This window comes from Carassius auratus, unplaced genomic scaffold, assembly GCF_003368295.1.
Source record: "Carassius auratus strain Wakin unplaced genomic scaffold, ASM336829v1 scaf_tig00033333, whole genome shotgun sequence".
In the NCBI taxonomy this organism is placed as follows: domain Eukaryota; kingdom Metazoa; phylum Chordata; class Actinopteri; order Cypriniformes; family Cyprinidae; genus Carassius; species Carassius auratus.
In genome coordinates this window covers 1-20,965 of record NW_020526071.1, presented here as the reverse complement: position 1 = coordinate 20,965, position 20,965 = coordinate 1, and the positions used below count along the sequence as shown (strand labels likewise).

At 34.7% G+C, this 20,965-nt stretch overlaps 2 protein-coding genes across 3 annotated transcripts; one reads left to right on the top strand and one right to left on the bottom strand.

The window, feature by feature from the left end:
- Positions 1–1,135: 1,135 nt before the first annotated feature.
- On the top strand, positions 1,136–10,312 carry LOC113081184 (uncharacterized). Of its 2 annotated transcripts, XM_026253249.1 has the most exons (7): positions 1,136–1,458; positions 1,736–2,044; positions 2,217–2,349; positions 2,428–2,543; positions 2,637–2,674; positions 2,768–2,851; positions 2,980–4,371. In XM_026253249.1, the coding sequence occupies exons 1-7, from the start codon at positions 1,419–1,421 to the stop codon at positions 3,010–3,012; spliced, it is 753 nt and encodes a 250-aa protein (XP_026109034.1). In that variant the 5' UTR covers positions 1,136–1,418; the 3' UTR covers positions 3,013–4,371. The 2 variants fall into 2 exon arrangements, with proteins under 2 accessions (XP_026109034.1, XP_026109035.1); XM_026253250.1 differs by lacking the exons at positions 1,136–1,458; positions 1,736–2,044; positions 2,217–2,349; ... (2 more) ...; positions 2,768–2,851; positions 2,980–4,371 and adding exons at positions 6,892–7,027; positions 7,197–7,329; positions 7,410–7,525; positions 7,603–7,640; positions 8,015–10,312.
- A 674-nt stretch (positions 10,313–10,986) lies between these two features.
- On the bottom strand, positions 10,987–13,747 carry LOC113081187 (prokineticin-1-like). The gene is made up of 3 exons (XM_026253254.1): positions 13,494–13,747; positions 12,351–12,476; positions 10,987–11,461 (listed from the first exon to the last, which is right to left on the bottom strand). The coding sequence occupies exons 1-3, from the start codon at positions 13,563–13,565 to the stop codon at positions 11,342–11,344; spliced, it is 318 nt and encodes a 105-aa protein (XP_026109039.1). The 5' UTR covers positions 13,566–13,747; the 3' UTR covers positions 10,987–11,341.
- Between the last annotated feature and the right edge of the window lie 7,218 nt (positions 13,748–20,965).

Below are 20,965 nucleotides of genomic sequence, written 5' to 3'. Positions count from 1 at the left end.
TAACCGGATCTTCTTGAACCAGTTAACCAAATCGAACTGAATCGTTTGAAATGGTTCGCATCTCCAATACGCATTAATCCACAAATGACTTAAGCTGTTAACTTTTTTTAATGTGTTTGACACTCCCTCGGAGTTCAAACAAACCAATATCCCGGAGTAATTCATTTACTCAAACAGTACACTGACTGAACTGCTGTGAAGAGAGATCTGAAGATGAACACCGAGACAAGTTTTTCTTACCTTTCTGAACATGGACAGTATACCGTTCACACATTTTAAATGGAAGGAACAGAAAGCTCTCGGACTAAATCTAAAATATCTTAAACTGTTTTCCAAAGATAAATGGAGGTCTTACTGGTTTGGAACGACATGAGGGTGAGTCATTAATGACATAATTTTTATTTTTGGGTGAACTATCCCTTTAAAGGTATTATAACCACTCTTTATCATCTGAGTAAGTTCGGAACTGATGAGTTTGTGTCCGTGGATTCTGTATCAGCTGAATGTAATTCCTATGCGGTCCCTAATGAACAAATAATTAAAAGTATTGGATTTCCAGAGTACTCAAATATCTAAATTAATGAACAATCTATATCTGTGATCTTTTGATAGAAATATTGAGCCAGAATAAAATTCTAACTAAATCCTGATAAATTCAGAAGCGCAAGTAAAAGACCAATTATGTATTAAACTTTTGACCAGGCCGTTGGATTCCGCTTTTGGGCCAGCAGGTGGATTCTTATAAATGAGACATTATTCATTAAAATATATAGCTGAAGGCTATATATAAATACATAGCTTTAAGGTAGCATGGCAACCTGGGTTGTAAATATGATTGTGTTATTCTGACAGAATTAGCAAGACCTTAGAGGTCACTGCTTTGCTACTTTAAGCAGTACAACCGAAACACTCCAGTTCTGACAATGTAGTTAACAATATTTTGTGACAATCTGTGCTGTAGCTAAATTGTTAAGGATAATTTTTCATTTGTTCTCATTTAATGAAAGCATCACGTATTGTAATTTGGTGTTGGGATTGATGAGAACTTGAACTCAACCGTCATTCTATGTTAAGACATTCACTGCTTATGATGAACAAACCTCTTTCAAACTATATTCAAGCACAACAGAAATTTTTAAGTAACATTTCTACTTGTCATGACAATAGAAAACTTAGAGAAATACAACTTTAATGTGGTTGTTATGTTTAAGTGGTATTTCATATTCTTCTTAAGAAGCAGTCAAAAATACTTTTCTGATGTGTAAAAAAGGCTGTACTTCCTTTTTTGTCAGTTGTTCGTCATGGTCTTATGTTTAGATCGGTCGTTCCTCAATTTGACTGGAAAAGAACATAGAGTTCACAATTTGACCAGAGTGAGTTCAGCTTTTTAAAGAATATTTGAAATATTAGAGAGGAAAATGAAGCTGATTTTATTTCTTCTTGTCCTCTTGGAGAACGGTGAGAATGGTTCTTGCTTTTTCTTTTTCTTTTTCTTTTTTTAAAATATTAGAATATGGATCATTACACTAAAGCAATATGCTAGCTTGTAGTGCTCTATTTATATTTAAAAGCAGACGTTTGATAAATTTTAGCTCCATAAATGTATTATTATTATTTCATTATAACACTATTAATAAATACAATATTTCAAGCAACAGTAAACAATGGTATTATATTTATCATGCCTATTTTTGAGAAACATTAATGTTTTTTTGTTTCTTTGATTTTTTTTTAGGAGTGAATTCAACAGCAGGGCTCCATGTGTTTTATTTTTCACAGGAAATGATCTTACAATATTTATCTAACTCAAATTATAATAATTATGAAATATCTTGTTGTAAGTTTTATCAATCGGAGTGCATCATCTTTGTTAATAACAGAGGAAATGTTGCCAACCTGTATAGAGGAAGAATATTCTTCACTAATTATGATGGACGATTTGAAGTAAGAATGACAAAGCTGAGAATGATGGATGCTGGCAGATACAGATGTGGTGTCCGTGGCATCCCTGCCACATATCAATATGTTCAAGTTAACGTTTCTGGTATGATGTTTCTAAATTCAAGTTTTTGCATTCATTGATTAAAGGTTGAGAAATATATGTGATATTTGTAATCACTTGGAGGTTGTACTCTATAATTTTAATAGTTTGCAATAATAATAATAATCGTAATAATATGCAATATATGCTAAAAAGATGTATGTTCTACAAACAGAATTAACACGTTACATCGGAGTAAACACAGTTCCTCTCTTGCCAACATTCTCCATCAAACCATCAGTCTGGCCCTCTACTTCTCCCTCTCCCTCTATGCCAACTGTTTCTGAGGATGACAAAGATAAACGAAGGTAAATTGATACAATCATGAACCCTTTACAGTTCCAACTCTTAAGAGTTATTAATCTGTGACACAATACATTAAGCAGTGACAGCTGGAGAGCATCCTACACATTAGCTGCAGTTTTAAGTGTTCTGCTGTTTGCTGTCGTCTCTGCGACACTGCTCGTGTACCGTCTGAACACCAGGAAGAAGAAATCCACAGGTCGGTAGAACCAAAATACTCAGCAAATTTGAATATAATGTGACCGAATCTTAAATCTAATAAATTAAAATAATATATGATTTTCACACTCAGGTAAATATGGAACTTGCAGTTCTCTCGACACCATGGTGGTAAGCGATTTATGCAACTCACACATGACCACATGGATGACATATCAAACCTCTTAAAACTCATGTCCTATATCTGATCACTTTACTTAACAGGAGGTGACGTATATTCTGCAGAACAACACGGCAGATGGACAGACGGTGGAGCACCTGATGACCAGACACAGTGAAATCACTGAGGTAACTTCTGCTGCAGTTTTAAAGTATCACTATAAACAGATTGAAAACCCTCAGTCAGATGGACGTATGATCAAATAACAGTCTGACAGTTTTTGTCTCAATCTCTTCTTCTGTCTTCCATTGCCCAGGTCATGTATGTGGGCTCTCAGAATGGAGTTTAACATTTACAGCCTGTGATGCACTCTCAAGGCAACCGAGTTCAGTTTACAAAAAATAAAAACAAAATTTAAATGTAAAAAAAATGTTGCTGCAATTAGTTAACCACTTAACATTTGTTGAGGTAACTTTCCAGTTTAAATTTAACTAAACTTTTAATTTCAAGCATGAACACTGATATTTTTTTATTTTATTTAAAATGATGAGATAACTCATCATTTTTGGCATGTGCTATTTGACAAAGTGTATCCATAATTTCTCCAGAATGTTTTCCTTCATAATTCTGCAGGAACTCTAGATATAAATTGTGTAGATTAATAGTGCTATTTTGTCTTATCCTTTCATTAAAATACTATAGGTGACTTACTGAATATTCAACTATATAAAGTTCTAAAATGCTTGAACGATAACTGAGGGATGAAAACAACAGACACGTACAGACCAGAGGTGATGTAAATCAAAAACAGGGACAAAAAAAACTGTGAACGAATGAATGAATTAATGCGTTTGACATTTAACAGATAAATTTTACACACTGTTTCTAAAGATAGATACACTTTTAAAAAATATTTTGATTTTAACAGTAAAAGACTGTAAAAATGCTACAGTAAAAACCTGGTAATTGGTTAAAAGTAAGTTTTTGTGAATAAATGTAATTACATTTAATGTAATTTTACAGTAAAATACTGTTAAAATATATATATTTTTTGAAGTGAAAAAGTAATTGTATAGTTTACAGTGAAAAAAACATAAATTGACACTCCCAGAATTCCCTGCATGACACTTCATATTTTATGGGTTTTTTTTTTTTTTTTTTTGTAATAACTTAGTTTCTTCTCAGTTTTTCTTATCAGTTGTGTATGTTTGGGTTTTATCTTACATCTAATGTTGATAAATGGTTATGTCCCAGATTTTATTTTTTACAGCGTACAAAAAAGTTATTGTCAGCTTTATAGAAAATAAGTATGTGACAGTTTATTTATTTTTTTCCACTGTATAAATGTGAAAGGAGTGAAATGATTTCCTTATGAAATGAATTCTTTGTGAATTCAAACACTCAGGAACTCTCGCAATGCACATGCCATACCACGAGAAAACAGATAATAAGATCTGAATTTCTATGCATTTTAGACCGTGTTTTAATTTAGGAAAACTGTTACATGTTTGAGTATGTTAGATCTCCAGCATGGAACTCTTGGCTGTTTTCCCATATGGCAGTGTCTATGTACAGGAGCGGGTTGCCACCGGCTACAATGTGATTCACAATTTCATTATCTTTTCTAAATTGACTTCTAATTGTTTCATTATGTATTTGGCATGATACAATTTTACCTGACAAATAATAAATTGTTAAATTTGATTTATTCTGATCTCTTCTGAAATTTTTTTTCCAAGTAGATTAATGTGTAGTTGTATTTCCACAAATCTGTGTTCAGGACAGATCATACTGCAGCACCAATGGATGAACCATGGGGAACACCATTAGGTGCTTCAAATTTCTGACTGTCGCTGACTTAACACGATATAGCTCTTGTGGTTATAGGAGAAAAATATATTTTTTGTTATGAGCATGCCGGGTGTAGCTCACTTAAAGGGTTAGTTCTTCGAAAAATTACAATTATGTCATTAATGACTCACCCTCATGTCTTTCCAAACCCGTAAGACCTCCGTTCATCTTCGGAACACAGTTTAAGATATTTTAGATTTAGCCCGAGAGCTCTCAGTCCCTCCATTGAAACTGTGTGTACAGTATACTGTCCATGTCCAGAGGTAAGGTAAGAAAAACATCATCAAAGTAGTCCATGTGACATCAGAGGGTCAGTTAGAATATTTTGAAGTATCGAAAATACATTTTGGTCCAAAAATAGCAAAAATTACGACCTAATTCAGCATTGTCTTCTCTTTCGTGTCTGTTGTGAGAGAGTTCAAAACAAAGCAGTTTGTGATATCCGGTTCGCGAATGAATCATTCGATGTAACCGGATCTTCTTGAACCAGTTAACCAAATCGAACTGAATCGTTTGAAATGGTTCGCATCTCCAATACGCATTAATCCACAAATGACTTAAGCTGTTAACTTTTTTTAATGTGTTTGACACTCCCTCGGAGTTCAAACAAACCAATATCCCGGAGTAATTCATTTACTCAAACAGTACACTGACTGAACTGCTGTGAAGAGAGATCTGAAGATGAACACCGAGACAAGTTTTTCTTACCTTTCTGAACATGGACAGTATACCGTTCACACATTTTAAATGGAAGGAACAGAAAGCTCTCGGACTAAATCTAAAATATCTTAAACTGTTTTCCAAAGATAAATGGAGGTCTTACTGGTTTGGAACGACATGAGGGTGAGTCATTAATGACATAATTTTTATTTTTGGGTGAACTATCCCTTTAAAGGTATTATAACCACTCTTTATCATCTGAGTAAGTTCGGAACTGATGAGTTTGTGTCCGTGGATTCTGTATCAGCTGAATGTAATTCCTATGCGGTCCCTAATGAACAAATAATTAAAAGTATTGGATTTCCAGAGTACTCAAATATCTAAATTAATGAACAATCTATATCTGTGATCTTTTGATAGAAATATTGAGCCAGAATAAAATTCTAACTAAATCCTGATAAATTCAGAAGCGCAAGTAAAAGACCAATTATGTATTAAACTTTTGACCAGGCCGTTGGATTCCGCTTTTTGGGCCAGCAGGTGGATTCTTATAAATGAGACATTATTCATTAAAATATATAGCTGAAGGCTATATATAAATACATAGCTTTAAGGTAGCATGGCAACCTGGGTTGTAAATATGATTGTGTTATTCTGACAGAATTAGCAAGACCTTAGAGGTCACTGCTTTGCTACTTTAAGCAGTACAACCGAAACACTCCAGTTCTGACAATGTAGTTAACAATATTTTGTGACAATCTGTGCTGTAGCTAAATTGTTAAGGATAATTTTTCATTTGTTCTCATTTAATGAAAGCATCACGTATTGTAATTTGGTGTTGGGATTGATGAGAACTTGAACTCAACCATCATTCTATGTTAAGACATTCACTGCTTATGATGAACAAACCTCTTTCAAACTATATTCAAGCACAACAGAAATTTTTTAAGTAACATTTCTACTTGTCATGACAATAGAAAACTTAGAGAAATACAACTTTAATGTGGTTGTTATGTTTAAGTGGTATTTCATATTCTTCTTAAGAAGCAGTCAAAAATACTTTTCTGATGTGTAAAAAGGCTGTACTTCCTTTTTTGTCAGTTGTTCGTCATGGTCTTATGTTTAGATCGGTCGTTCCTCAATTTGACTGGAAAAGAACATAGAGTTCACAATTTGACCAGAGTGAGTTCAGCTTTTTAAAGAATATTTGAAATATTAGAGAGGAAAATGAAGCTGATTTTATTTCTTCTTGTCCTGTTGGAGAACGGTGAGAATGGTTCTTGCTTTTTCTTTTTCTTTTTCTTTTTTTAAAATATTAGAATATGGATCATTACACTAAAGCAATATGCTAGCTTGTAGTGCTCTATTTATATTTAAAAGCAGACGTTTGATAAATTTTAGCTCCATAAATTTATTATTATTATTTCATTATAACACTATTAATAAATACAATATTTCAAGCAACAGTAAACAATGGTATTATATTTATCATGCCTATTTTTGAGAAACATTAATGTTTTTTTGTTTCTTTGATTTTTTTTTAGGAGTGAATTCAACAGCAGGGCTCCATGTGTTTTATTTTTCACAGGAAATGATCTTACAATATTTATCTAACTCAAATTATAATAATTATGAAATATCTTGTTGTAAGTTTTATCAATCGGAGTGCATCATCTTTGTTAATAACAGAGGAAATGTTGCCAACCTGTATAGAGGAAGAATATTCTTCACTTATTATTATGGAATATTTGAAGTAAGAATGACAAAGCTGAGAATGATGGATGCTGGCAGATACAGATGTGGTGTCCGTGGCATCCCTGCCACATATCAATATGTTCAAGTTACCGTTTCTGGTATGATGTTTCTAAATTCAAGTTTTTGCATTCATTGATTAAAGGTTGAGAAATATATGTGATATTTGTAATCACTTGGAGGTTGTATTCTATAATTTTAATAGTTTGCAATAATAATAATCGTAATAATATGCAATATATGCTAAAAAGATGTATGTTCTACAAACAGAATTATCACGTTACATCGGAGTAAACACAGTTCCTCTCTTGCCAAAATTCTCCATCAAACCATCAGTCTGGCCCTCTACTTCTCCCTCTCCCTCTATGCCAACTGTTTCTGAGGATGACAAAGATAAACGAAGGTAAATTGATACAATCATGAACCCTTTACAGTTCCAACTCTTAAGAGTTATTAATCTGTGTGACACAATACATTAAGCAGTGACAGCTGGAGAGCATCCTACACATTAGCTGCAGTTTTAAGTGTTCTGCTGTTTGCTGTCATCTCTGCGACACTGCTCGTGTACCGTCTAAACACCAGGAAGAAGAAATCCACAGGTCAGTGAATGAACAGCAATTATTTTCGTTTATCTAAGGAATTTTTGGCTGAACACTTTTACTTTCTCTGCCTACAGGTAAAAGTGAAATTTGTGGTTCTCCTAACGTCTCCAAGGTAAGAAGTCTATACATACTGTATGTTATTAACTTATTTATCCAGATGGATTCAGTCCCTCAGTAAAGACTTACAAATGCAGATGTAAGACATTTAAGTGTAGAGACTATACAGATTACTGTTTATTTGATGTTGCTTTTAACTTCCACTTCTAATAATAAGTTTGGTAGCCATGTGCTATAAAAAGTTTTAACCTGAGGTAAAATCAACATTTGGTGAATCATTAGTTCATCCACAACGAGTTGACTGCTTATTCTGTAATCACCGTCATCATCCTGAACAGGGAAAATTAGATTCTACATTTGTAATGGATGGATGGACGGATGAATGGATAAAATTCTGATTCTGAAATGTCATCAAACATCTCTCCACAGGAGCAGAATGCCATCATCTACTCTATGGTGGAGTTTAAGCCCCACCAGGATCCATCTGAACTTTATGCCAATTTACAGATGCACAACCCAAAAGACGCTGATTTTTCTTCAAACTCTAATGTCACAGTAGAGGAAAGTGTAGAATATTCCACTGTTATGAGAGCACCATGTAAGGTCCGCCCACTGGTCCAATGACGGTAGCCAATGATCCGGTAGAAGGATTCTTGCGCGTTGCTGTCTTTCCTTTCATATAACGCAATGATATCAGATTAAATACATTTTTCTTTACATGTTTACCTCTTTTATTCATCTGACTCCAAAAATGAAAAGGGTTAGAAGAGATGTTTGATGTATATTAAATTTAGGTGTATGTTTGACAATCCTGTTTTACTTTCACATTTCTTTTTACTCGTTCATTAGGAATCTATGTCGCTCAGGGTGCCCCACGACGGCCGTTCTTGCGTGTGCCCCACGATCACAATCTCGCCAGTCTCAACAGTAGTCAGAGGTTATGACTAATACTATTTAATAGGTTACCTATACTTACCATATTCTAAATAGTATTTCCGTTTAGTTCCCCTCAGCTACCCATGTACAACTTAGTTAAAGCTCAAAACAATAATCAGCGGTTCTGCTAGTACTGTCTGTCTAGTCCCCCCCCGACAGTCATATAACTCGTACAACTTGATCAAAGCTCCAACAATAATCAGCGGTTTATGCTAGCACTATCTGTCTAGCCCCCGACAATTATATAACTCCGTACAACTTAATTAAAGCTGAGACAATAACCAGCGGTTATGACCAGTACTTTTACTGGTCCCCCATAGTTAATGCAACTGAGTACAACTTAACTAAAGCCAAGCGGTCTAGCCAGAAATCTAAAACCTCACCTGATGTGCCCTATGCTCCATCTAGTCTGAGTTCTAGTATGCACTTAACCCTGGACGCAGATTTGCGGAAACATAGCCTTCACTTAATCTACTTGAGAAAATAATTTCAGGACAACCAGAATAAAATCAAACATAACAATTTATTAATCAGGTAATCAAAGTAATAATTCAAAATCCAATTCAAACAATATAAAAAACACTAATCAATCACAAATAAACATTCAATAATACTGAGATGAGAGAATGTAAAAGTTACCTGATAATTCAGAGCTACGCACAGCAATTATGCGGGATATCTGTTTACAGATTCCCTGAGCTCTTTGTCACCTTCCCTTATATCTCCAGCAGGACCCCAGAATTGCCAAATGGTATTTATTGCAGGGGTTTAGCATATTACCCTTTGAAGATTGGTTTCCTTGGTTTCTATGGGAGGCTGTATTTACATACTGGAGGTAATTTGTGTGAAAAACCTGGGAGTAGTCTGTTTATAATGTTTGTGGTTACCTGTTCTATTGTTAAGAGAATGAGACCCCTTTTACCAGACACACAGAGACCTTTTGTAAAACATGAGACACGAATTATTGCATTGTTATAAACTCTGAGTTTCAGTGTTTCCTGTTAGGAGGGAGTGGGCAAAAGGAGTGAAATGTTTATGCATATGGTGTGGGCCATTTGTCTGTCCCTCTCAGTTGGGTGTGTTGCTTCAGACTTGCGAGACAGGATCTAGGTGTTGGGTCTCATGAAAGTTCCCTGCTGTGATGTTTTATCTGATCCAGTCAAAACGGCATCAATAACCTTACAACCACCATAAACATTGGCAATAATTGTGTTCTATGTTTTCATTGCTTTGATTTGTTTTTTGTTTGCTTTTGTTTTCTTGAGATATTATTTTCTTATAAGATTTTTTTTAAAAACAATATTATTAATTCAACACTGTACTGATACAGCATAAGTATTTTATTCTTGAAAATGTAATTATGATGATAAATGCCGGAAAATTTCTATAGAAGTAAAATGTATTATCTAAAAAATATTTGACTTACATGGGTGATTGACCTTTAAGGGCATAGAAACACACAGGATGACAACTTGTGATGCAAAAATTATAATTGCAATAATTTTATTTTGGATGAACAGAGAAAGTTTCAGTTATGAAACATGTAACTAGATGTTGAAAGTCAGTGGAAACCAGATTTTGCAATTCTTTATTTCTTTATCTAGCAGCAGTTATCCGTCAAAATCTAAAGAGTGAGGCAACATAAAGATGAGGTGAAGCATGTCATGTGTAATACATTATGTTAGTATTGAATAGGATTTAAGGGACACTGGGTTAATCGAGGTCACTCAAATGAATCAACACTAGGCCTACCACCTTCCACAAACAGTACCAATAAATTCTGCAATGATATTTTATGGCACCCTTGTTTTTCTTCATCCAGCACTTCGGCAGTTTGTTGACCTGTCCGTGGCAGTCTCCGAGGTGAAGAGAATCCATTGCAGTCTTTCGTGCTATTTTTGCTAATTCTCTGAACTGAAACTCTGATTGAACCGGTCATACAGAAGTGTTAGGGACTGTTAAACAGAAGTGAAATTAAAAAAAAGGGCAGTCATCTTTTCTTCATAAATCTTTAAATAGAAATTGACTGTGACTGTTGTTTTCATCAAGTAAAATATGTTTTAGATAGCCTGCTAATTGAATATTGATCACCATTCTCAAAATCAAACTGTGATTATTAAAGCTTGTTTGAACAGTTGTGTTGACACCCTAATGCATGGTAAACCATGATCATTAATTTTATCATTTTATTTTATTTTAATGTTTTGTATAGAAATTAGCAAAATCAATTTGGATTTTTACAATATTACAACATTTTTTGCCATTTCTACAAGTATTTTGCTGTCTTTACTGGTTAAATATAGTATCAATGACATATATATATATATATATATATATATATATATATAAAAATTTATATATATTATATATATATATTTATCCATCAAATATGAAATGTGTTTGTTTCACATGCACACACACCCAGCACATACTACTCACACAGTGAGAAAAACACAAAGACCATTCAGACTGATAATATTTTAATTACCATAATAAAGCTTTCAACAAATTCAAAGCATATTGAAGAAAATTCACGCCTAAGCACATTCCTTACAAGATGTCTGTCTGCATGTTTTCTCACGTAAAGGTGATGAAACTTTTTTACTATCAAGTGTGGTGGATGCCAAGGTAAACCAGAGATTCTGAGGCAGACCTTGTGCCATGATGGATAATGTATTATTTTTGTAGTGCAAAAGTGCATGAGAGTGAAAAATGAAGCTGACCAGAAAGGTGTTATGGCACTTGTTATGAATCTTCTTCTGCTGTTCCTTTTCAAGTATTCCGCACCTTCATCTGTCTCTTTCTCACACGTTTCCAGTGTTAAAAGTCTATGTTTTTGAAGTCACTGGTACAGCGATATCTGTTGTCGTTGTACCTGGTGCAGACCAGATGTGGCAGGCAGGGGCAAGTGTGATGTTGTCTTTTACCAGGGAAAGGAACCTGCGGTCAAAAAATGCAGATAACATCATTAGTTACTGGATAATATATTATATTATAATTTAATATAGTTAATTGACTTTTGAATCAGCAATGCATTGATTATGAAAACATAAATTGTGAATCATTTGTATTTGGTGTGTAAATGCTATCATTTTAACTAAATCTTTACAGCTGTTAGGTTAGCTAATCAAGATACATTACAAAACTCTATAGGCTTAGGTTTCTGTTTAAGGATCTTGTCAGTTTTACTAGTCATCAGTGAGTCACAAACACCCTCCAAATCCGTTTCTCTTTGCCTTGTAACCTCAACTGAATGGCAAAGCTTCTGTATCCCCGTATCAGTCTGAGACTGTCTGACAGAGTGATGAACAGCCCTGATCTGTGAGACATTCGATCAATATCAGTTACTCTTATCAGCAGATTCTTTTAAAAGCTTTCTCAGTCATCTCTGGCCGTCACCCATGTTTACTCCATGATCCGATCAGCTGTTTAAAATGAGACTGAAAACTTGTTTCCAATGTGTTTCTTTTTACTTCAAAGCAAACAGCTCCCAATGACTTCCACAGTGTGGCAAATAAATTATATGGAAGTTTTAATATTCAACAGAAGAACAAAATTCATACAGGTTGGGAACAGCTTGAGGGTGAGTAAATGATTTTATTTTTATGGTAAACTATCCCTTTAAGAGTTCTTTGACCATATAAGCTGTACTGTCCGCTCTGACTAGTCTTAAGATAAGATTGTCATTCTCTTTTGAGCTTTCCTCTGTGTATCTCCTGGTTTCTATTTTTTTCTTTCACTTCTTATAACAGTAAGGCATTGGTTGCCTCAGGTCAGCCAGTCAAAGCACTGCTTTCATGCTCCAGAGGGGCTGTGTGTATCTATATACCTTGTGGCTGTACGGGTGGCATTCGTCTCCTTCCAGCCCCTGTGGTGTGCACATCCGGAGACCCCTGAGCCACAGACTCACAGCACAGCACAGACCAACTCCACACTGCACATCCCTGTCACATGCCTGACACACAAACACAACACAACATCTGTCACATACGGCATGACCATATTCATTCCCAGTGCATAAAAGATCTTGCTCTGCATGGCTTTGTTAAAAGTCTTTGTTAATTTGTACAAAGTGAAAGATGATGAGTATTTGCTTTTTTAATGTATCTATGTTACCCCATGCCAAGAGTGCAAATTAAATGTTTTATTAAACATTCTGTCTGGATTTGATTTATAAATAAATTTAAATTATGCTTATTCTTTCGGGTTTTCTTTTTCTTTTTTTTTGGAGAACAGGGATTATTCTGATGATTTTCCCCAGAACTATCAAAACTTGTGAGAGTCAGAAACGCTCAGGCGTCTTATTAAAGAGAGAGGAAGCTACTTTCTTGGTAAGTCTCTTTTCACACATCCCTGTAAAAATATGATCAATAAACATTACTTTTTTCTTTTACAAAAGAAAAAAAAAGTACAAAAACATAATTTAAGTGAATCAGTGCAATAGTAATATTTAATTTTCTGCATGAAATGACAATGCTAAACGATATTCAGTTAAATATGAGTTAAATAGAGGATGTTAACTGAGGATGTTGGCTCAGTAAAAGTATAGAACAAAAAAGGTCAAGAAAAAAATGATAAAATATGTGATAGAAATGATAAATTAATTCGGCATTATGTTTGAAAAATGAGGAAAACATTAAACAATTTTATTATAAATAAATATTTATATGATTAATTTGGATTATATAAAATATTTTTTTGTAATACCGTTTGCATTTGATTTGACATATATTGGTTTACGAGCAAACTTGCTTTTTAAAAAATTAGTCTGAACAAGCTAAATTAAGGCAAATCACAAATTTTGGGATATAACCAAACCTCTTGAAGTCTTGAGATTTATTTTCAAAACCAACTAAACGCAACTGATTATGTTTAATTGCATAAATAAATGATCAATTAAATGAAAACTTCATTAAATAATACAGTTAAGTTGAATAAAAGTCAATGCTGTGAGAAGATTGATCAGACTTACCCCTGTGATGACGGCACATCTGCACCAGCTCAGGGACAGCAGGAGCACCGACAGAATCAACACCCTGCTCATAGCAGCAGCGGGACAAAACACACCACTGAACTCTAAGAGCTTGAACGTTTTTCTAATTCTCCCTACTGATCTCTGTTCTGTCCTGTGGAGCTTCTGGAGGATTTCGTATGGCCCTGAGATGATTTCACTTCTCTGCTGTTCTTGTCCTCCGGTCTCAGAGTCTGGAGTCTTTAGTAACTTCTGAAATCAGGTCTGAGGTCTGGCTCTGTCGCTCTCTTTCTTTCTCCATCTCTCTTTCTCTTTATCTCCCCTCGCCCCTCTCTTCCCCCCCACCCACACCCCCGCAGGGACTTCGTCATCTCTTTCTGTATGACGCTGGACCGGATGATGGAGACCTCAGAGAAACCTCACTGGACGTTTCAATTCAAGCATATCCTTTCTAATGACACCAGAGCAGCACATATTTCATTGGATTTGTGTGGTTTTAAATCAGCTGAGTTATATTTAGAACAACATTATTTGCCCGTCTTATATGCCCCCAAAGCCCACTCAAGCACCCTTCACTGAATTCTGAAATGTGCTCATATTATCAACTCATTTCATACTGAATATCATTTAAAATAAGAAGTTATTTGACAATTTAATAAAATTACATTTATTCTGGTAAGTGTTGCCCACACTAATTCATAGAACACACAAAACTATATTTTGCTTATTCACTTTTTATTTTATTTCCTTAAAATAACTCTTTTTTTCCTTCCATTTTTTAACAAATCAAAATCTTTCCAAGTACACCTGGGAATCACTGGAGCTCAAATCGCTATAAAATATTTCAGTAAATCCTCCAGTTAATGTTTATAGTGTTTTATTTATTTATTATTCAGATTATTAAATGTATTTTATCTATGCATGCTACGTTGTAAAAAATGAAGCTATATGAAATATATATATTTTTTATTATAAAATATATTTGTTTTCAACCTTCATATAATAAAATATGCATTTATGTATTTTAGGGGCAAGAAAATACATTTCTAGTCTTCCAGTGGCCTACATTTAGGCTAAAGATAAAAACTTTGGGCTATACCAAAGTGGTTTGATTATTTTTATATATTTTTTAATATTGTAATACTTTATGTTCCTTGCTTATTTTTATTCAAAAATGATAAACACATGTTGTAGAATACAAATAAAGGTGACGTGAGTGTATTTTGTTGGATTTTAATGAAAGAAAAGTATATATATATTTTTATTTTATATATTGATATGTGATTTTATTTTTGTTCATCTTTCGAAAAATGTTAAAATATGTGAAAATATATATTTTTTTTCTGCCGTATTGGTAAATTAAGTTGTTTAGTAGAATTTGTGTAAATTTATGCAACTTTTAAATAAATATTTTAGATACATTTGTATATTTTACATTTTAACAGGATGTGTAAAGGGAACACATGTAATAAATGTAAGCTTGAATGCACTGTAAGTCACTTTGGATAAAAGCTAAATGCATAAATTTAATTTTAATTTTAATTGAATGATGTAAGAGCTGTGAGGAGTCTGAAATTCTCAAACAATAATTTGAAAATATATTTTCAAAATGATTTACTCCATTATCAAAAAGTATTAGTTCCTCACACCTTCATCATCCAATATCCTCTATGCATCCGGTTTAATGCACAGCTTGTTAAAGTCATTTCAGTTTTTTTCCCATTTCCTCATTCACTTCTCCACTAGGCGCTTGTTCATTTTACAGGACTCCACGAGCCATAATTATCACCTTCTCGTTTGAATCATTAGGATTCATCACCCTTTACAGTGCCAAAGCAACGTCAGACTTGCAGCCAAGTTTCAGAGTACTAACACAAGTCAAGTAAGTTCATAGGAAATGAATCATCAGCGCAAGGGGTTGACGAGAGAAACATTTATTTTTGCTTCCTGACAATATGATGCAGCTCGCAGGTAAATCACAACAAATTAAGCACTTGTCAGTTCATTTGAGATATTTAAGCCTACAGTCACTTCATGACATAATATGCACTGTCATTCACTGACTATTTCCTGTTTACAAGTCTTAAATGTGCCAGTCAGGCACAGACGGTTAAACGCATTCGACATCATGTCCTCTCAAGCCTGAAAACTTCCTTGACCCAATACAAACAGTATGTTTCTAATGAAGTGACTCTATAAAAAAAGGACTCTTCAGTTTCTTGTGTCAAGTTCAATCTGGTCTTGTCTTTCTGCTTTTGCCGCCATGAGGTCATCAAAAAGGCCTACAAGGCATTGCTGCACCCGCAGAAATTCACACAAAGCTCTGCACTTTTATGCAGAATCGGAATGCCTTACATTCATAAAAGTTGTTAGCATGTTTGTTTATAAGTGTTTTAATTGTGGGTTCAGGTAACAATACATACAATAATGACATCTTACATGGTCTTACAAAGTCATTATGAAGGAAGTCCAGCACACTCTTTTTATCAGCGTCAGAAGCAAATGCAAATGTGGATATAGCCTGTATGAACTGCTGATCATCAAAAGCCCTAGAGATGGAGATACGTGATGAAACGCAGCTATACAGAATCAATGAGCTTACTTGAAATTATAGCTAAATAAAATATCTGACTTGACGGCAATTGGAGTGAAGGATAGCGGGGTGGAAAATGTCAGTCCTATCTTTTGGGATTTGATTTACGTTTAGCGAGAGCATGAAAATGCCATTGGTTAGTCAGCAGTGCACTTTCACTGCAGTGAAAGTGATGGATGTCACTGACGCCCAGGCCACGTAATTACATTGCAACTTTTTGCCCCGTCAGCAGACCAACTTGGCTCTAACTGCACAGGACTGGGCAGAAATGATCAAGCGTTGCCGGCAGGGGAGAATCCAAGTTAGCTAAAAGAGCCTGAAAGCTCTTAAGCTTCATAATAAATGCAGTTTGAAAACTGAGCTATAAAAAGGAAAGAAAATAATTATTTAAATTAAATTGATATTTTTTAATTAAATTATTAATACATTGCCTATACTTTTTTATATTTACTTAATATTCACTCAATAATTATTTTTTTATTATTTCAATTATCCAGCACACAAATAACGTGTCATTTTTGACTAAATAAGACAATTAATAAATCTCTGTCTTTTTCGGTAGCAGTAGTATGTTAAATGGACCTCCTATCAAAACTGTGAAATTCATAAATAAAAGGTTGCATAGATTCTGGAAACATTAACCTGATTGGATGGGCTCTAGAGGGACAGAAATGGTTGATGTTGCTCTGTATCATTCCATTTGCATGTGTATTGAGTTCAATAACTTGATTTATACTAGACACTTTAGACAAATTGTGTAGTGGTTGGCTGTACAGTAGCCTACATACACAGTTATATAAACATACTTATATATATATATATATATATATATATATATATATATATATATATATATATATATATATATATATATTAGAAGTGATTCTTCTGAAAACATGCTCACAAAACACAAAAGAGAGTGTCTCCCTATTATGAGTTCAAATGAAGAAGATAGCATTGGTTTCTGATAAAGAACATCTGCTCCGATACGATTGATGGTGAGGAGCAGGACTGCGCTTTTATTCTGCTCTTGGTTGGAGGACCATGAGGTTGTCCAGAGAGATATCAACAGTGAACATTCACACATTCCCCTGGGAGTCCTTGTGACAATGACAGCTAAATGTTAACCGGATTTATTTGCCCTTTAAAGAATTTTTAGGAATGTATTATTTATAAAAAAGGAAGTAGAGGAAGTAAAAGGTGTCGATCTAGCCACTGAATCATATGTGATCATCCACTAAATAACAATATAGTGGTGCAGTCATGACGTCAAAACACTGACTAATTCACCATGGGTTTCCTCGAGATTGTGCTATGGGTTTTAATAAAGGTTTTTTTCAATTCATGTATAAAAAAAGGTCAGTGCAGGGTCATCCTTAGGGCAGTGAAACTGGTTCGGTCTCACATTTCTGGGTTTCGACATCATGGGTGCAGCAATCCATATCCCTGCAGGAACATCCATCAAGCTGGTTGCTTTGTTTTAGTACACTGTAGCTGGTTTGTGGTTCAAGCTGGTAATAAATAACTTTGTTCCAGCAAAAACTAAGCTAACAGCTCGTTACTTCTCCTGTCGTATATCAGTTAAACTTTTTCAAATTAAAATGTATTTGAATTAAAACCCATAATGCATTATAGGCTACACAAACAGGGTTTGGCTGCTAACAGAATTTTTTTGTTTACTGTCCAAATTAGACTTTGCGCTAGATGGCGCTAAATCATGTTCGCTTTTAGTATTTTTTCCTTAGAGGGCGCCGTAGTGTTGGAGTCGCGTGTTTAAATGTCAGCTGACATCCCGGAAGTGATACAAATAATAAATGTTGCTGCCACTCCCTCATTAATATTTCGGTTATTTTAGAGACATCGCATTTAAGCCGCTATTATGGAGGGTGCACTGGAGCAGCATCTTGATGATACGTACGTTAAAATGTATATCCCCCCCCCCACCCCCCCCCATGAATAGGCATGACATTTTAGGTGTTGCTTTACTTATCCGTTTTCTTCCACTAGAATGAAAAATCCTGCCATTGTTGGGGTTTTGTGCACAGACGCTCAAGGCCATAATCTAGGATGTAAGTATCATTCTGTCTCTTTTATCCACTAGGTCAGGATTCGAGCAGCTTGCATGCGCATTTTTTATGAAGGTATTTTTGGTTCAAATTAACTGAACACCTGTGGCAGTGCGATTTGTAGTTGTAGAGAAAAGCCACACATGTGTATCAGTAAATTTGAAGTCACAGAGTGAAATGTTTTAAGAGTTGCAAACCTGTAGCCTTTTTTTCTCTCCCACAAACACAACACAACACTTACACCTTCTCAAATTCTTCATTGCAGGTGCACAAATCCTATTCTACAAATCACACATTTAGAAACTCGTACGCTCACATTTTTGAAACAAGTGCTGCAGTGAATGTGGTGCAAAACGCATTTACACACCCGCATCAAGAAATGTGCAGTCGTGGAGGAATGTTGAACATCCACAAATCAGTACGTGAATTCATCAAATGAGAGTTGCACACTTGTAGAATATTTTCTCAGAAATGTCTTGTATATTTTTCTAACACAAACACAAAGTACATAACTACAGCTGCTTGAATCTGCTGCGATGAATCTCATACACTGTTTTTCGCTTTCAAGTGACAAGTTTCGCGCTCTCCCTTTTGCACCGAGATATTTGGTTCAAAAGTGATTTGTGCATCTGTAGAGGTAGTGGGCGGGACTGTTTAGAGATTACAGAATTTCAGCCAATCAGAAGAGCCAGTAGATATACGCCCCAAGCAGTTTTACGCCCCTGTTGTTCCTCATGCGTCCAGTAGGGGGAGGCTGCAGACCTATGACCTACTGTAAAATGTATTATTTATATATATTTATAAACTGTTTTTATATACAGAGACTGACTGATATATGATGTTGTGAATTTATATTAAGTTATATTTAGATATTAACCATATTCAGGCCATTAGACATACAGTACTGTGTAATCATATGGATCCTAAATGAAATATTTGCTTTACAATTCACAATTGCTCGCTATACAGCAACAGAACATGTTCTACATAGCATTTTATGAAGACCAACAAAATTTAACCATTTTCTAAAGTTCCAAGGGTCATTTAAAAGAAAGACAATATTGTTGTTCACAAAAAAAATTTATTAACACCATGACTTGGTTATTTCTTAACAGCATGACTCCTGTAGATGACTCTCCTATGGCTTGCCACTCTTCTTTAATTGTTTCTTTATCCTGCTGTCAAAGTGATCCCACTCACTGATAAAAATAAATAAAAAAGCAAAAGTTGCATAGTGGTAGAAAACAATGGTTATTTAAAAATAATGGCAGGATGTCATGTTTCAATTTTTTTTCCTTTATAGGATCCTTATAGGATCCTTACAGTACCTTGCGTCAATGACAGGTCCTCGAAGGAATTTCTCCTCAGCCTCCAAGATGGACACATGTTTCACAACAGCAAGAGCACAGATGATGGACTACCAGAGAAAGATTTATCACAGCCCAAATAAGCCAAGCGTCATTTTGCATTTTTTTTTTTTTTTTACAACAAAATCAAAAGTTCCTTTTCTATATTAAGCACAAAACTATTATTTTATAGAAATGATCTAACATTATGGATAAACTATTTGACATTAAAAACAATGTGAATATGACACCATGCAGAGCACAACTAACACACAAGACCATACCTCTGGAAAAGGGACATCCATAATGAATCTGATCTGGTCACTGTGGGTGTGTGTAGGTGTGCCATCCAAAATTGAAGTCATCTGAGTGTAGATAACATCAATTCGCTCCTGATCTTCAATGAACAATATTGATGGAACACTTGGAAAAAGTGTCAAGTCACTTTGATTGTTTTTTTTTTTTTTTTTTGTCCATTGATGATAGACTGTGGTTAGTTAAGTTTGAGTCAGACAGAACGTCTGACTCAATCAAGTACTTTTGCCTCTCGAAATAAATTGACCCATCTTTTGAATTGATATCGCTATTCTTTCTTATTTAATTGATCAATCTTTTATAAATAATAAATGTTACATCATTACACAATACAATCAACAACAATTACTTTAGCAGATTATTTAACATACCTCATCCGTATCGCTTCAAGAAGGTCTGCTGCTATCATACATATAGATATGGTCTGCTGTTCTTATAAATGACTGGGCTCATATACTAACATACAGCCTCCCCCTACTGGACGCATGAGGAACAACAGGGGCGTAAAACTGCTTGGGGCGTATATCTACTGGCTCTTCTGATTGGCTGAAATTCTGTAATCTCTAAACAGTCCCGCCCACTACCTCTACAGATGCACAAATCACTTTTGAACCAAATATCTCGGTGCAAAAGGGAGAGCGCGAAACTTGTCGCTTGAAAGCGAAAAACAGTGTTTGAGATTCATCGCAGCAGATTCAAGCAGCTGTAGTTATGTACTTTGTGTTTGTGTTAGAAAAATATACAAGACATTTCTGAGAAAATATTCTACAAGTGTGCAACTCTCATTTGATGAATTCACGTACTGATTTGCGGATGTTCAACATTCCTCCACGACTGCACATTTCTTGATGCGGGTGTGTAAATGCGTTTTGCACCACATTCACTGCAGCACTTGTTTCAAAAATGTGAGCGTACGAGTTTCTAAATGTGTGATTTGTAGAATAGGATTTGTGCACCTGCAATGAAGAATTTGTGAAGGTGTAACTGTTGTGTTGTGTTTGTGGGAGAGAAAAAAAGGCTACAGGTTTGCAACTCTTAAACATTTCACTCTGTGACTTCAAATTTACTGATACACATGTGTGGCTTTTCTCTACAACTACAAATCGCACTGCCACAGGTGCTCAGTTAATTTGAATCAAAAATACTTCATAA

Bases quoted from the DNA above. Each gene is read 5' to 3' on its own strand.
- LOC113081184 (XM_026253249.1), top strand. From the start codon at position 1,419: ATGAAGCTGATTTTATTTCTTCTTGTCCTCTTGGAGAACG. The intron at 2,045-2,216 runs GTATGATGTTTC...TTCTACAAACAG, and splicing joins TGTTCAAGTTAACGTTTCTG to AATTAACACGTTACATCGGA. The intron at 2,544-2,636 runs GTCGGTAGAACC...TTTCACACTCAG, and splicing joins CAGGAAGAAGAAATCCACAG to GTAAATATGGAACTTGCAGT.
- LOC113081187 (XM_026253254.1), bottom strand. From the start codon at position 13,565: ATGAGCAGGGTGTTGATTCTGTCGGTGCTCCTGCTGTCCCTGAGCTGG. The intron at 12,477-13,493 runs GTAAGTCTGATC...TTTGTGTGTCAG, and splicing joins GATGTGCCGTCATCACAGGG to GCATGTGACAGGGATGTGCA. The intron at 11,462-12,350 runs GTATATAGATAC...TTTTGACCGCAG, and splicing joins GCCACCCGTACAGCCACAAG to GTTCCTTTCCCTGGTAAAAG.